Genomic DNA, 17,782 nt, shown 5'->3' with positions numbered 1-17,782 from the left:
AATTAATAAATTATCTTATTTCGTGCTTTTAGCTTCTGCTTAGTACCGTATAGTTCAATAATAACAAAGAATGAGTAACAAAACCAATACCTGATACAAATTAGGTCGGAATTCCGGAAGGAACGTATTTCCGAATACCAAAAATTAAAAAAGAAAGAATTATGAAGAATTTTTTAATAATTCGACAAATTTAAATTACTTTATATTTCTACAAACAATTTCCCGAGCTAGTATTTTAATTCTTTAAATTGTTTTATTACTTATTTAGTTCAGTTTTAAATATAAATATAAATATATATATATTTATATATATATATATATATTTTTTTTTTTTTTGTCTGTAAATGAATCAAAAAAATACTTTTTTTTTAATAAAACGGAACGGTTTTTAACCCTTTTGTTCCTGACATCCTCGTACGAGGATATAACTTTAATAAATCGAATAAAATATTAACAACGTACTATCGTTGACAAAATTGTTTTTAAACACAAGTTTTTGTATAGACTAATGATAAAAAAATCGATACAGCTATCTTAATAATCATTATTAGTCCGATATTATGGTTTGTTTAGCATCATAGGTTTTTATTATTTTCACAAATTAACAGTCTTCGTTTTTTGAAATTTTTTTAATATAGTTATAAATTTTTTTATAACAAGTAAAAGACTTTTTTTGGTAATTCATGTAATTTTAGGTGAAATAAAATTAATCTATTGACTTCGTTACTTCCCGACACTTGAAGAAGGATTTTAAATTGTGTAGTGTATAACTAGGCCAGAATTCTAAATTTACTTCTGAAACTTCGTTATCATTTCATTATATTTGTTATTCCTATACAAACACGTAAAAAAATCGTTGAATTATTTTTCGAAAAAAAATACCCAGGAACGAAAGGTTAAAGTTTTTCTTAAATAACCTAAATAATGGCACTAAGTAGGTACTATAATATTGGATTTTAATTTTTTTGTTATTATAAATAAATAATTTTTATTTTAAAATGTAGTTTTAATTATTTGGATAGAGTTGTGAAATACTCGACGCTTTATATTTAAATTTTAAATGAATGTTGAACACGTTTAGAATATTATAAGTGAAAATTCGTTATTACTAATTTTCAGTAAAAAAAGTATAAAAAACGTAATTGTGCAGTGTAAAAAATATATAAAATTACCCATATATTTTATTTGTAAAATTTGTTTCAATTTCAAGTAAAATTAATTGTTTGCGTCAATAATTTGCCCTAGTAATACAATTGCATGTATTTATAACGGTAAATTTCTCGTTACAGGAAATAATTAGGATCTGATTAGAAAGTTCAAAGTTGGCTTAAAATTTATTTTTTTCTGAATAGAATGGGGGGGGGGGCGCAATTGAACTTTGGAAATCGTGCAAATAAGAACCACCCTAATATACATACTAGCAAACTTCATACTACTAAATTGTTTAATATTTTAGAATAAGCAAGAGAGCCACAATTCGTTAATTTTTCGGAGGCAACTAGCTATCGCCCGGTACAACTAATCGTAGGTAGGCGTAAACCGTAGTTCCATTATGCTCAGGCTTACCCAAAATTTTCAACAATAATTATTTTGGGGAATTGTCATCCCGATACATTTTTTTTAAAAATAATAGTTTGTACGTCGCCGTTGCACTATTTAGTATTATAACTGAAAAAATTTATCTCATTTAACGAATTACATTTATTTAAAGAACCACATTATTATCACTACGCTGTGTTGAACTTTAAGTTATCAAATGGAAACGCTACACCAACCTATTATCATTCCTTCAAGACTTAAGAAAGTTAATCATAAGAAGAAAATAAAAGCCTGGGGTACATCACAGTCTATGCCGAGCCATATCTCTATCAAGTGTACAATAGGTTGCTCTAATTTATGTTATAAGTATAAAAGTAAATTGTTAACATTTAAAACCAATAGAATATTATGTATAACTTATCATTTTCTCATACTCATTTGCACGGTTCACGGGTGGAGGAGGGGGTGCGAGACGTGGAAGGTAAATCGGAGACCATATTGTCACATGGTGAGTTTTTTTGGGCTAAATAAGCGTAAAAGTAATATCTTTCAGTCAGGCGCGGGTTCAGGATGTCTGATTGGGAGGGGAACATCAAATAATATCAATAGAGATTATCAGGGTTTACTATTTTTAAATGTTTTGAAATCAGGATAATTACGATTGAGACGAGTTTACCTCGAAATTATTTTTTTAAGTATACCAAAATTGAAAATATTACGTGCAGACTATTGGTGCCGTAAATGATCCATATTTTTCATTATATTTTAGTAAATTTCAATAAAGAATTAAAATGTTTATTGTAATAAATAAACAAAAACAAATTTAAAATAGAATTAACCGAAAACCAATATCATTTTTACAAAATGTTATATAAAATATAGAAATATGTAATAAGAATAGTTTAATGTTTTTCTCATACAAGTTTTGATATTATCCTATAAAAGATAAAGTTAAATATATTATTATTACTATTTACGTATACCTTAAATCATTTTCACCAGCCTCTTTTTATTTTTGAGATTTGGGGGGGGGGGCATTGCTCCAGTGCCTTGTATCCGCGCCTGCTCTCAGTGACAATTCCCCCCAGTTTCACCAAAGTTTACAGCCTAATTTTAAAATGACATAAACCAAAAAATTGTCTTTATCAGAGGTATTCTAATATTCAGTTTTGAGCTCTAGATAAATAAGTAAAAAAAGTTACAAAATATAAAAAGTATTTTAAATTACCTTTATATTGTTTTACACTGCCCTACAATTTAAAAAAACGTATTAAAATTAATTTTATCAGTACAAGATTCTATATAATGGCTGATACATTACACTGTATGTATTGCATCTAAATATCAAAATATATACGTCTCAAAAGGTATTAAAAAATTATTGTATTAACCAAAATTCTAGCTTTATAATTTAATTTTATATGTATAATATTATTATATCAATAATATTATTTATATTAAGTATCCCAACTAGCATGTTTATTAGTATGAATATTAGAGTTTATTACTTAGGCTACTGTACCCAAAGCCCACAAAAATAGAAAATTTTCCGAATTTTAACTTGGGGAGATCCTACCTGCTATTATGAATTTACGGCGTTTTTTTCCTTTTTCATTTAACCCAAATGGGAAACTAAATGGAAAGGCACATACACATATTAACCCGCACTTGTAACAGTAATTATTATTAATAGTACTAATACTAAAATAAAACTAATTGTAAATATGAATACATCATGTTTATATTTAACAGGTTCCTTTTTCAGATGCGATATCAGACTACCCTCTCATTTTCCTTTACCTACCAGCTTATTGCACACAAATAGAAATTAAAATTCGGGACGGCTTCAATCGCGCAATATGATGTATACTGCGGGTAACAGTCAGAAAACCAGATGTCTGTATCGAACCATAGATAATAAAATGCATAGATCATTTTATATTATCAAAATAAGTAGTTACGTTAAACGGGGAATGAGAAAAGACAGTTCCTTTTGCGATATAAAAATCCCTTTCGGTTAGAATGAGACTACTTTCTAGTGCCCACTTATTGTTATCACTTTATTCTCATTTAGGGGCACACCATTCATTATTATTTATGTGACGAATTATCCGAAAGATTAATTAATATACGATATCACCCTATATTATAGATGTGAAATATAGCACTATGCAGTTTTAATTTTAATTCTAGCCAGCAGTACAATATTATATACTTTTACTTGTATAATATTACAATATTTTTTTAGAGTAAAGTATAATTTAATATTCATATTAATTAGGACTAATGACGTGTGTGCAGCAGTTCACAAAACACTAATGATTAACTATTACATAAGAGTATTTACCAGTTTCAAGTTTAGATTTCATCATTTCATTATCCATATATTCTACAGGCATTCATGAAATAAAAATATTTTTATGGGAACTTATGTAATGGCCGGGTTTGGTTGTGCCTTAACAACACGCACTGGTGCATTTACCCCTTTTGAACATTTACCATTTAATATATAGTCTACTTTCTGATGGGAAAAAATATTAGAGTAGAATCCATTTGTACTACACCTTCGCGTATAGTTAAGGATATATACTATTAGATAACGCTACATATTACAATATAGATTTATAAAAGTTGTCATAATTACAAGCCTATTCACTAAAAATAGAAGAATCGTAGTCAAAGGAGCGTTATCATTGAGAATACAATTTACCTACAGCATAAAACGGACCAGTATTATATAGAATATCTAGAAAACGCCTATCCACAACCGATTATTAAAATCTACACAAGAGAAATCCACTCCGGGCATTTAACAGAATTTTTGAGTACAGCCGATTTTGGTCAAAAAAATTTAATTTTAAAACTTATTTGTAACGTGTAATTACTTGTTCACGGAATCTTTAAAAAAATTAATTTAACATAGCAACATAGAATGTGTCTTGCTAGGTCCAGTGATTGAATGCAACATTATAAAATCGAAATATAACAGAATTTTGGGTACGACATATCACTTTTAGGTTACGTACAATAAAATTGGGTAACGATTTTTTTTTAGTTCTTTATTTTGAAAAGCTACTTTTAAAATCACTCGGAGAGAGGCATTTAAACACGTTTCTTAACAACACATTCTTTACAGCTATACTCGCCAGCGTGGCGGTCCTCTTTAAATAAAATTTTAGATATTTTAGATAACTACAAAATTTGTTTCAGATAATATATTCATAATATACCAAAAATATAATACACCAATTTCAATTCTGCAAAATTTTTTAGCCACAAAATAGATTATTTTCGCTTGGTAAAACACAAAATATTGCGATTATTTCCGTAGTTCATAAATTTATCTAAAACAGACACCCAATTTAACCGAAAAATCAGTTTCATACAGAACTAAATGTAAACTAAAAAATTGTACACAATTGAAACTGGACCAGCCAGCCTCAGCATTTCTTACCAGAAATGGTTAGCACTCTTTAAGAGGACGTTACACGTTAAAAATAATCATAAAATTAAGGTTTACGGTTAGGCGACTTGGTCATAGAATAAAATGTCGGTAGTTATAAAATGAACTTACTAGGTTCTCTCAACGGTTTTTAAGGAATACTTTAATTTTACTTTATATACGAGCACTTAAGTTTAAAAAATGTCAGAATTAAGAATACAAATTGACAACGTCAAGTTAATATCAAAAAATAAAAGCCGAAGAGAGAACCTAGAATAGTTATTATTTAAAATATGTAAAAAAAATCGTCTACATTTTTATTTGGTTGAAAAGAGAAATTGCTGTCAAGGAAACTTAACATTTCGAAAAATAAATACTACCAAAAAAAGTCCCAATTACTTAAATAGTAATTTTACAGCCGTATTTTAACATTACAGCTAGCCTTAAAATTACGATTTTACAAAAAAAAAAAAAAGCCTATACTTAAACTCCTTACCGAATAGGGGGTATAGACATCTCAAAGTCCTACATTAAAAATCAAATTTGGAGCTCAATATTCAAATTGTAGATTATTTTTACAAATACTGGCATGACCCCAACTTTAAAATAAACCGCCAACTAAAATACTAACAAAATTAACATTAATTATTAACCCCATATTATAACAGATACTATCTTGAAATTGAACATTTACTACAATTTTTACTCTAGGACAAGTTAAAAGTAGAGTACTAATTGACATAACCTAAAGAAAATCCCCAGAAGCTAAACATCAAATTAAAAAAAAAAAAAACATGGTAAAACCTCTTTTAGGAATGATTACCCAAGAAAAAAAACTAATAAGACGAAAATTTGAATTGTTTTTTACATCCTGTAGCCTGGGAACATTTTTGTATACAAATTAACCAAGTGAATATAATTTTACTTTAAGTCATTAACAAAAATAATTTTAATTTATTTCACATGCAAGTTTTTAAGAAACTGTACAACACGTTGATTGCCAACTACGAGACAACTCGTAGTTAGTGTTGTTTTTGGCAATCACATTCTCTACATGCTTTTTTATGTTTACAATGTATTTATTAAAAGTTTTTTAAAGATTAATGTTGGCTATTTAATCGAAAACCTGAAAAGTACCGTGGCAGTCAACGTGTTAACCAAATAGTTGCTCTCCAAAAGACAGGCTAAAAAACAATTCAATGTGGATAAAAACAACAGCCACTTACCTTTGATGACCATCGATCTTGAAGTTGAAGAAATTTAGTAGATAAATCACACACACCACTCATAAACCTCTTCACATTATCGCTCCATACTAATATCTCTAAACCAAATCTAAATCGCTACACTGCCGAGCAAGTATGTTACATATAAGATGTTATATATATGAGACGACGAAAGGGCAAGAAAATAAATTGAACACGTCAGTCACAAGACTTTTTTTTTTTACCAAACATCAATGTAGAGGGGCGTTTACCTGAATACATGTTAGCACAGTAGTACTTAAAATATGGACCACGTTCTACTAATGGACTGGTGAAGTTACCTACTTAATGCTAAAAATAAAAATATTAAACAATTTAGGCTCTAAATAGAGCTTATAATGAAATCAATAATAAATTTGTATATTAAAATATATTTTATTTTTAACTTAATAATAAAGCAGGATGTTAAGAGAAAAAAAGGATAATTAGGAATATGAACATGAAAGGTATGGAGAAGCCCTATTTACCGATTACCTTATACTTACCTCAAACTGCCATAATACCACCCACAGATGATCCACTAGTTGTTGAGACTGGCTTGACGATGGTTTTTATTTAATATATTACTAATGAATTTTACATTAATACTTTTGTTAAAATATGAATAATTAACATGAACACTTAAAAGGAAAAAGATAACAGTAACATGATAACGTATTTTATCATTCAAACTTAACCGCACCCCCGCCTCCACTACAACCTTCTTTACATACAACTTGTTTTCCCAATTCCCTCAAGTTTTTTTAAAAAACAATAGTAATGATTTATGATAAGATAAGGGTGAAGCAAAGATCCCTGTAGGAAATTAAGTTAAGAAATGATTTTCCTCAGGACCCATAGAACCATGACAACACAAGCACAAAAAGAAGTTCATGGGTCCAAAGAGAAAAACCATAGTAATTTTATATTACATTGTAGTTAACATTTTTATTAAAATTTAATAGTTATTTACAATTTATTAGATTACATTAACTTCAAATAATAATTGGATAATGGATGAATAAGATTTTGGATAATTTTGCCAATCCACCGCAAAAGTAGAACTTACGAGCCTCCTTTTGCTCTAGTTACAACTTTTGATGGATATGACTAAAATATAGATAGAATATGACAAAGAAAGATCAAACAGAGATCTTTGTGAAAGGGTTAAAAAAAATGATGTTAACTCACCACAAGTTAATCCATTGGATTGCAGATAGCCTACTTAATGAGAAGAGTTACCTTCTCGTTAGCTTTTAAGAGAACAAGACAATGAGGAATAGTGATTGCAAAAATAAAAGGTTTATACATACAAAAAAAAAAAAATTAGAAGTGGTTAGCAAATGATATCCTACACCGCAGGTTACTAAACAACAGCCAAAAAGTGCCCAAAAAAAAAAAAAAGAACCATTCTAAGCTCAAACCGAACCAAGGCTGGGCTCAAATGTGACTTCAACAATACTTAAGATTTCAATAAAAATGCCACATGTGATCCTTACCTAAGGTTCTGCCATAGCTAATCTATCATAAGATAAGAAAAATTTGGCTGAATATAAATAAACAAATTAAATTAAGTTACACGTGGTGGAAATTAGATCAGCGCTGTGATCAGTTAGGGGTAACATCAAGAAAATAAAAATGTTCAACCAAATTTCACCAACGACTCTCAAACGCTAACCAATCGGATGAATGGTATAACGCTCAAAAGCCTAAGAACTTAAAATGAAATCTTACCTTGAGTATCCCTGTGAGCTCCAACCGCTTCCTGTGCATTCATGAACACTTCATCCGTAGTTTGGTTTCCCGACATTGGCCATTGACCAAAACCTAAAATCAACAAAGCAATTAACACACACAATCCTAAGAAAATGTTGAAAAATGTTGGAAAAAAAAAACACATACTTTGGTTTGAGTTGTCATGTGATGGGCCAGCTCTTGACATGTCCATACTGTTTTCCATATCATCATCATCGTCCAGAGTCAAGTCTTCTATACTATCCTCGTTGTTCATCTCTTCCATGTACTCAGTCTTAGGTTCAATCAGTTCACTAGTCGGTTCGATCTTTGGTCCCGCTACACCTTCAGCAGCTGATGTGTCGTGGTTGTTGACGCGGCTGTTATCAGTCTCATGATCACCGTCATCTAACGGCGCACCTTTGGTGATGGTGGCGGGAATGTTAGGAACACCGACGCCGCTCAGGGCTCCGGACTGAAGGGGCGGTACATCACAGGAGTTGCTTGTATCAACATGACTGTCGGGATCATCACTAGTGGACGGCCTACGCTGGTTACGCCTACGTTTTCTTGGCGTCGGCGAGGCACTGTCGTCACGTGACCTGATGTGTGGACTTTCTGGCCTCCTTTCTATCGTTAAACCCTGTGCTGATGCGGTTGGACCGCGTGTGACGGACTGTTGGACTGGTTTTCTAACTGGGTTGGTAATAGGAGCCTTGGCAGGAGCCGATGAAGGGGTGCCGCCGTCTTCGTTACCACCACCATCAGTCAGACCCTTGATCTGCAGAGATTCTGCAGCTTTCAGGAACGTACTTAGTTGGTCCTGGGAAATGTTAACTTCCCCCCTGTACATGTAATCCATCATACTTTTGAGTTCTTGGAATTTTACATCCTTGAGTATGACGATCGGGTGTTTTTCATAATGCTGACTAAGCAGTAACTGAAATTAAAATAAAATGATATACATTAAAAATGCATTAATTGAAGATGCTAATTGATATTATTTAATTTTATATAAAGAACAAGCCTATTTAAAATGATGTACACAATATTTGTGTATCCTATCGTACGTCAAATGCGGAACTTAGAGAGTTAAAAATAAAATTAACCAGATATAAATTATATTAGTGAACAATATGGAGTAAGATAAGTTCGGTTGCAGGGAAGACTTCAAAATTTAGAAATTACCACATTACATTCAAAGATGGAAAATAAATTCATCAACAATGTTATGTTGATTGCAGCACACGCATGAAAATAACAAAGTAAGTTAGAACAATCAGCTGTCTGTTCACACAATCACAACAAATTTCTCAATAACCAATTCATAAAAAATGTATTGTTACAACAACTTTTGCTAAAAATCAACAAATAAAAATTGAATTACTTGAAAAAAGTAAAAAAAATTCTCAAAAATACTATCTCTTGTTAATTACACAATTAAGAAAAAAAAAGTTGATGAAAATGAAGTAAGAATACTAAAATTAAGCCTCAAGATAAAAAAAACCAGTCTTAGATTATTTAAAATGAAAGTACTCAAAATTATTTTTTCAAATGTTTGTTTAACTTCACAACATTACTACTATGGAAGCAATAAACTATAAGTATTCAATACATAGCTCTACCACTGTCCCTGAACTTGCTTTTATCTAATAAATAAATTTTACTGCGAGGATATTAATAATAAAGATTAGAAAGAGCGCGTTCCATTAGATAATTTATCCTAGCCTTAACTTATTTTAATAAACATAATGTCTTAATATTTTGATATATTCTTAAAATAGGAAAACTGTAGACAGTTCCCTTGGACCATGAGATTGTGCAGAGAAAATAAAATAGGTTATCAATTTTATTGCAATATAAAATTATGAGATATTCCATCATGCATGTGCTAAGTGTCCTTTGGAACTTACATTATATTCTACTGTTAAAAAAGTGAAATTCAAAAAAGTTCACTTTTAGAGTAACAATTATACATGTAAAACCCATGGAATATGATTAGAAACCAATTCTTATCCTTAATGAATATTGATAACAAATAATATTTTTGTTTACATAAAGCAGCTACAGAGTAAGTTTGTTACCGAAGACGAGGAGAGATTCAAAAAGAGATGCATATTTGAGATACAATAAAAAATACTGTCAATGCGGAACACTTTTTCATTGATAAGGGTAACCACTTATAATAAGCTACTTTAAACTGTAACAATTGCCAATGTATAAGGTGAATCGTTTATTTATAGTAGCAAAGATACTTAATCCCTCCAGTTATTATAAAGATTAAGACTACTTAATAACAAAGTACACTTAACAACGATATCTTCAGAAATCATACAGCAACAAGAAACTTTCATACAGAGTACCGAATACATTTTTATTGTTCATTCACATATTAAAATCTGTACATTAGGGTCCAAATAATGACAAATAACAAATTTCAAGTTACAATAACAATCTCAACCTATGCTCCCTTATCAGTTAGTCCCAACAGCAATTTAATTAAATTATTCACGCCTCATTGTACTACTTATTTAAGCCAAAAAAATGTTAATTAAATAAACTACTATAACAATTATCAGTAGTGTAGTTAACATAAAATTGGTCAATTAAGAAGTCGCGTTAAAGTACTCGTTAAATATATATGGATCAAATAAACAGAAAAAAGTATATATACGAGGTATCAAGGCAGCGTTAACACGGTAACGGCATAATGTTTACTTATTAGATTTATTTAATATAATCACCTCTAGGTATGGGCTACACGCCGACAAGACGACCTTATGGGCTTTTAAGTATTGTCCTTCAGCTGCTAACGTGCAATCGACCAGGGTGCCGCTCTCCAATAAGGTGTCGAACACGCTGATCAATGTGCTTTGGTGGTTGTTCCAGCGCAGACAGAAATGTTGGTTGTCTCCCGCCATGTTTTTATCACAGTCCTGGAAAATTAACAAGTCAATTATACATCGATCGCGATGAAAAGAAAATAAAAAAATAAGAAATGAACGTGTATCTCACCTTATAATTTAATCATTTACAAAGATTTTTTTGTTTAAAAAAAAAAAAAAAGAATCAAAAGCGTTAAGATTTAATACTGATTTATAATTTACAGTCAAGACATGAAAACTAACGTTGCACAAACGTTATAATAAAAAAACAAATCGTTATAAACAGACGTAAAATACTTGAGTTGTTGATTAGTGACTGTGAATTTTGTAATGTACATGTAAAAATATAATGCGAGTGTATTAGCGGCGGGGGGTTGATGAATGAAGAGCGAGCACAACCGTCCGGCTTCACATCAAGTACGAAACAAAGCAAATGGCGGAGCCGCGTCCGGGTCGGCGGCCGTGGTGACGTGCGCAAACCCCGTATTTACGACTTGTGCGCACAGCTCGCGAGCCGCCGCTCGACGACCGCCTGCCAGACTCGTGTTCTGTGACGGAATCCGATATGCGGCAAAAACGAAATAAACGCAGCCGACCGTTATTCAACCCGATTATAAAACGGTGGAAAGTCTTTTAAACGATCTCTACAAGGCTTTTTGTCGTCCTCGGCGTCGGTGAAACACGATAAATTGTTATTGGACCCGTCAAAGGATCACAGGTTGGACTTGCTGCGGCCGCTCAAACACCGTTGCAGAGTTAGGAACAGAACACGAGGCCGACCCGGGCGTGGCTTGTAGCAGCTGCAAGTAAGCCGGCCGGCCGGTCGGTGCTGACGTTGGGATGTTCGGCGGAGGGGCCGCTTGGTTACGGGCTGACGACGATGTTCGGCAAACGGGCCCAAACCTTCCAAAACGAACGGCCCGCAGCCGATGCCGCGCCGTCGCCTCTCCTCTTCCCCTTGCCATCCGACTACTTGATCTGACTTGATCGAACGGTGTACCCGCCGCCGTACAACAACATCGCCTTCGTCATAATATATATATTATAATATGTGACCGTTTATGGGTTTTGAAAATTGCTATCGAATATTTATATGTATATATAATAATCATTTTGCTGTAATGTACCGGTTAGCGAGTCAACATCTATTATTTACATTTTACTCAGAATACAGTTAAAATATAAAATATTATCTGTAGTATAAATAAGTTAAATGTATGTGTGCGACATGAAAAAAAATCAGCCATACCTAGATACATTAAACCAAAACTTCAGTAAAATAATTATAAATTCATAAGAGCACTGAAATACAAAGTGTACTAAAGTAAACATGTTATTTTAAATAAAATAATAATAATCAACCATACAAGTAAATATCAAAAATACACAGTATAAAAATAAAAAATTTGTTCAGTGAATGGTTTAAATTAAAATTAAACATTTATTTATGTAATACTAAGTATACATGTATACATTAAATATATATGAGTCCTTTTCGAAGGTGTGACCGAAAAAAACATATGCAACATAAAATAATTAATAATTATATAAAATATAATAATAATATTATGTTTTATGTATTCATTTTTAATACTTCCCATAACTTAAAATTAAATAAAAAAAACCATACTAAAAGTCAGACGTTAGTAGTATTGTTGGTTAATAACATGTACAATGTGTAATTGGGGTTAAAAAGTGCTAATTTTACATTTATTTTTTGACCTGTAAATGTAAAATGAACATCAGTTTCTAATTTACTTAATATAGAAGTATAATTTTTTAATAAGAATAATACAACAGTATGTTAATGAAATTTTACTCATAAGTTATGAATATCCCTTAATCTAAATTATAAAATTTATTTATCATTTTCCAATAATTATTTGAAATTATAATTCTATTTCGTTCTATTCCAAAACCTATTAAATAATTAAGCAACGTGATTTTAGGTAGTGAGATAGATATAATTATTGATTTTAATCTTAATTATTAGTATGTTTTTATTTTATATATTTGAACAGTGCGTTTGTCTTTATTATACAGGATAGTGTACATAATATACATAATATATGAATATTTATTTTGTAAACATATTTTTTAGACTCCTCTAAAGCTAATCAATTTCCAGTTTTTTAAAAACTAAAATGTTCTTTTTCAGTTTTTGTTTTTATAATTCATAATGTTTAAAATACAAAGTATGATCTAAATAATTATAATTACTTAGCACTAACTTAACTACTTATCTTTGTCATAAAAACTTTATTTAAGATACCAATTAAATAGGTTGAAATAATTTTTCTTTACATTATTATTTCAAATATACGGACATATTACAACTTAAGTAATTAAGTCATTTAAAGGAAATAAACTGAAAATTCATAAAAATATCTTGAGTGGTATGTATAAATGGTAAGAATTCAGTTTGGAAAATAAATATTAATTAATAGTTTTTAACAATCGAATTTTATCTCCAGTGAAATAGTATTGAAAAATCATTCTTTAAAACATAATTAAATATTAAATTATAGCCCTAATTAAAACTACAACGTACAAACCAAACATTTTAAAATGTAAAATAAGTGTTGTAAAGTACTGTGGCGTTTCCACGTGTTATTTTCACTGTTTTCATTACCCAAGTATATTGTGATAGTTGCAATAACAAGTAATAATTGAAATTATATACTGAGAAAAAAAGGTGTATTATACCTTTACAATAATACAAATTAATATTCTCGTTAAAAAACAAATGGGATTATTTTTCTGCGAATATAATTTGAGTTATTTCACTAACAAGTAACAAATTATAGATATTATCATTTACAGTTATTTTTTAAATATAAAATAGTATGAACTGTGTTAACTATAAGACCATATATTAATTACAATTTAATACAACATTAGTAGTGTAATAAATAATAATAAATATTTTTTATTGTAAATATTGCGCCTAATAATTCATTACTAAAATGTCTCTATTATGATAAGTGATTTATCAAATTTATACTCATTAAATATTTATATTCGATAATAATTATGCGGCTAAGTGTTGTTACCGTTATCATCTTTCTACAAAAAAAAATTATTTTTGACCTTAAAGTACTTAAAAAGTATCCAAAAATTGACATTTTATAATTATTATATTTGGGTTCTAGAGTTTCTAAAAATGTTGTACACAATGTTGGAATATATTTTTGTTAGCTAGGTCTAAATTCATAACTCCCGTTTCATAAAAAAATTAGTATTTCAAGAAATGGCAGTCTCCTATAGAGTTTAGATGTCTGGCTAATTTTGTAGTACAAATTACAATGACCTCTAGTCGACGTCACTAGATTTTTAACTACCTTGTTCAAAAAAGTTGTTGATAAAATAAATAACAATTTAATATTGACTTGAGGATTCTCTTTTTTCATGTATGCTATAAAATCTCCTCGGCTCTCTCAAGTATAATAATAATTTTAAATGTTTTATTTTGTAAGGAGCTGTCCTATTAGAACTTGATAATAATGATGTACTACTCAACCTTTAAAATACATTTTTATTATTAAACCCGTGTAGCATTAGATTCTCTCTATAACGTCTACATATTTATTTTTTTAATGCTACATTTGGGTTCAGCAAGAAAAAAAACACATAAAATGTAAATATTTTGATTTTTACAAAAAAAGGTCACATTTTATTATTAAAGTATTTGGAGTATTATTTTTTTATATAGATATAAATATATTATACTCGATTGTTATATTGAACGAAACAATTTCACATTTTATTTATTAAAATATACACCAAAAATTATTAATTATGTAGTTTAATTCGAATCTGGCCTCAGATTTCCTCAAACACGACTATTTTTAAATTTCCTCTTAAGTTGTGAACGACTTACAAAACATAATTCCTAATACGCGTTAGAGAAAAAAACACATTAATTCTGAGATCCGGTCTGAATTCATAAAATAAAATATGAAAACCCTATTTGTAAAACATTTTAGACAATTTTTCTAATGAACAGCACCACAAAACGATGTTTTTACAACAAAGTAAGTTGATAGTATTTCAGTAAATAAAGAACAGTGGTCATGTTATCTGTATTTACACAATAAAAAACTTGGTAAATATTTTTTTCTTTTTAATTGGGTTCTGCAAATCAAGGTTTATAAATCATATTATTATGCTAAATTACAACTTATCAATTTCTTACTGCCTAAATTGGACATAACACTCATTAAGTTATTATTATTAATTTAGTTTAATTATTAACTATTACCTAATTTCTTTTTTTTATTCTATCATTTTCGGTCGACTATTTTAGATTATTTTCGTTTTCTAAACTCCGTAACGACGAACTTTTTTTATAAAAATCGGTGTAGGTGTACAATTTTTCACTTGTTTTTAAAAATTGTTTGAGTAAATTGAAATAAAACTTAAAAAATCAATGCCCAAAAGAAAAACATACACACATCTGACATCTTTAAGGTTCGGTGAATTGATAAATCATATGGAATAGAGAAAAAGGCACTTTTTTAGTAATTAGGCCGAGCATAGTTTCAACAGTTACTGACAGGAAAGTTTGTGGATTCCGTAGGCAGTGACTAGAAACACAAACCAGTTAAGGCACTATGCATGTTAGAAAATAACCATGGTCTTTCTCAGAAAAAAAACGGATCCGGACAGAAGTCACTTAAGCGGAAACAAATTCTTTCTTAGATTGCAGTATTACATATGTATTTTCCAGTAGTCATACACATTGTAAGGATAGAGAACTGCTGATAGGATTTACTGTATAGCAATAGAAACTAACAAAATGTTATTATTGTACTCTGTATGTGATAGATAAATAAATGGTGATAGCATTATTAAATTAATATTTAATATAATATTTTGTGTTTTGTATGGAAAAATATGGAATTTGGTTGTCTCACGTGAGACACGTACTGACTACTGTACGAGAAATAAATAAATCTGTCAGCGATTGTGAAATTGTAAGCAAATCGGGCAAATACATTTTTTTTTTTATAAAGTGAAGGATAGTTTGTTAGTTTTAATTATTAAATATGTTTATATTAATTATTACAACTATTGGCCAAATAAAAAAACATAAACAATGTTGTTTTTCTAAAATTAAAATTTACAATTCGTTATATGGGGCTATATTCATAAATCATAATCAATAATCATAGGCTATTAAAAAATATTAGTGTCAATTCTCAGCTTAGGAAAAAATTTTTTAACTGTACAAATTTTGATTTGTTTTCATGTTTTAATTTTTTTTTTCTAATAAAGAATTACAATTTCTTATATTAAACAAATTCAAAAAAAAAAAAACACGAGGAAGTACTTATAGTTAAGCTGCTATTGGGATCTGAAATCTTAAATAGGTTACTATCGATTAGGTATATATATATACCCAACCTTTTGAGGTAAACTAAGAGAAACTCATTATGATTACTATATGTCCTGATTTAATCAATACTATAAATATTGACGATGTTATTAACAACGACTTTGAATTAATACAGGTTTTTTTTTAATTCGTACTATCTATTAATTTTATCGTTTAAAAGTGCTCTTCTTTTGAGTGTCCATTTCAGATATTAGTCCAGTCAGGACGTTGAATAAGTGTAGATAGGAACCATCGATTAACCATATTATGTGGAGGTTGTACCGTTGTAATTTTTGGCGACTCCTACGTAAAACCTATACAACTAACCGACTGTATACCTATGTATTTTATTGTACAAATATAATTCACAATATTCGATATTATTGATGAATACAATTTTTTAAATATTCTGGATATACAGATGTAGATCTAGATGAGGGTTTTAAAAGGTGGACGATCTACAAAGATCCTTTTTTAAAAATACGTTTATGATTTCCGTTTGTTTTGTGTAAAATCAAGTATTCTGGCACTTCTGTATAAGTCAACGAATCATAATTCGTGGCTCTATCTACTGACCGAGCATCGTAATTAGTACTTAGTAATAGTACTTTGTATAAGCAGCGATTTACTATTATTATTGATTCAAATGTCATATCATAAAAATATCGTTGGCAATAAACTGAAACCGAATGCTAATATTGAAAATATTTATCTATTCCTTGCTCTCTAAACAAATGTTTTAAAAAATCAACAAGTTATAACAGGATTTACCTATTAGTAATTATCGTAAGGGGTTATAATTAATAATAATAAATTACTTTTGAAGATATTTCACGATTAACATACATAGGTTAATAAGTATTTTGCTAGGTTATGAAGTAGTCCATAACCTTTATCCAACAAGAAGAATGTTTTTTTTGCAGTTAGGCTTGTAAAATCCATTATTTAGATTTATGTAAAACATTATGTCCTAAACTTCTAAATCAGTTTAAATAAACAAAATAAATGTAAACGTTGTAATCATAAGTAAATGTACATCATTTAAAATGTTTCTTCAGAATATTGACACAAATTTATAAATGATGCCTGCCGTAAACAATAAAAATATGCTATTTAGTAATTAGTTTACACTATATTTTGTAAATTTAAATACAGTTGGCGCAAACGATTGGTACAAGCCTTAACGGCTCGCGGTTGGATTAATGTATAGTTTTACCAAGAAACATAATATGACAATTATTATTAATATATATATAATTAACTTCATCCAGTTAATTTATAGCAAACGTTGTAATCTAACCACACGCGCTTATTTTCCATTAATTGTCAAGTAATTGTACAAATTCTTAAAAAAAAATGATAAAACACAATAGTTTTATCGAATTAAATGGACATTAATCTTGTTCGTAGACAGTTGGTAGTGGCAACGAGCATATAAATCAATAGTGTATTAATTTTATATAAAAAATAAGAAAATATAGAGAACTACGCACAGCTCATCGTAAATTGAGGGAGGATCCTACCACCCAAAATTATTAAAACATGATAGAAACTATTAAGA

At 29.5% G+C, this 17,782-nt stretch overlaps 1 protein-coding gene across 50 annotated transcripts in view; it reads right to left on the bottom strand.

The window, feature by feature from the left end:
* Window positions 1-11,280, bottom strand: part of LOC126839087 (longitudinals lacking protein-like) — a 143,012-nt gene extending 131,732 nt beyond the window's left edge. For all 50 annotated transcript variants that reach the window (XM_050574079.1, XM_050574095.1, XM_050574086.1 and 47 more), the window contains exons 1-4: window positions 10,975-11,280; window positions 10,704-10,895; window positions 8,128-8,899; window positions 7,960-8,052 (exon numbers count right to left, since the gene is read on the bottom strand). In XM_050574079.1, the coding sequence (XP_050430036.1) occupies window positions 7,960-8,052; window positions 8,128-8,899; window positions 10,704-10,880 (1,042 nt within the window). In that variant the 5' untranslated portion in view covers window positions 10,881-10,895; window positions 10,975-11,280. The remainder of the gene's footprint in view (window positions 1-7,959; window positions 8,053-8,127; window positions 8,900-10,703; window positions 10,896-10,974) is intronic.
* Between the last annotated feature and the right edge of the window lie 6,502 nt (window positions 11,281-17,782).

Source organism: Adelges cooleyi, unplaced genomic scaffold, assembly GCF_023614345.1.
Source record: "Adelges cooleyi isolate 19-005CV unplaced genomic scaffold, UGA_ACOO_1.1 ACOO_flye_CR_arks_rails_tigmint_CR_PRNA_30, whole genome shotgun sequence".
Taxonomy (NCBI): Eukaryota; Metazoa; Arthropoda; class Insecta; order Hemiptera; family Adelgidae; genus Adelges; species Adelges cooleyi.
The sequence above is the reverse complement of the archived record's forward strand: the minus strand, read 5'-3'. Positions and strand labels throughout refer to the sequence as shown.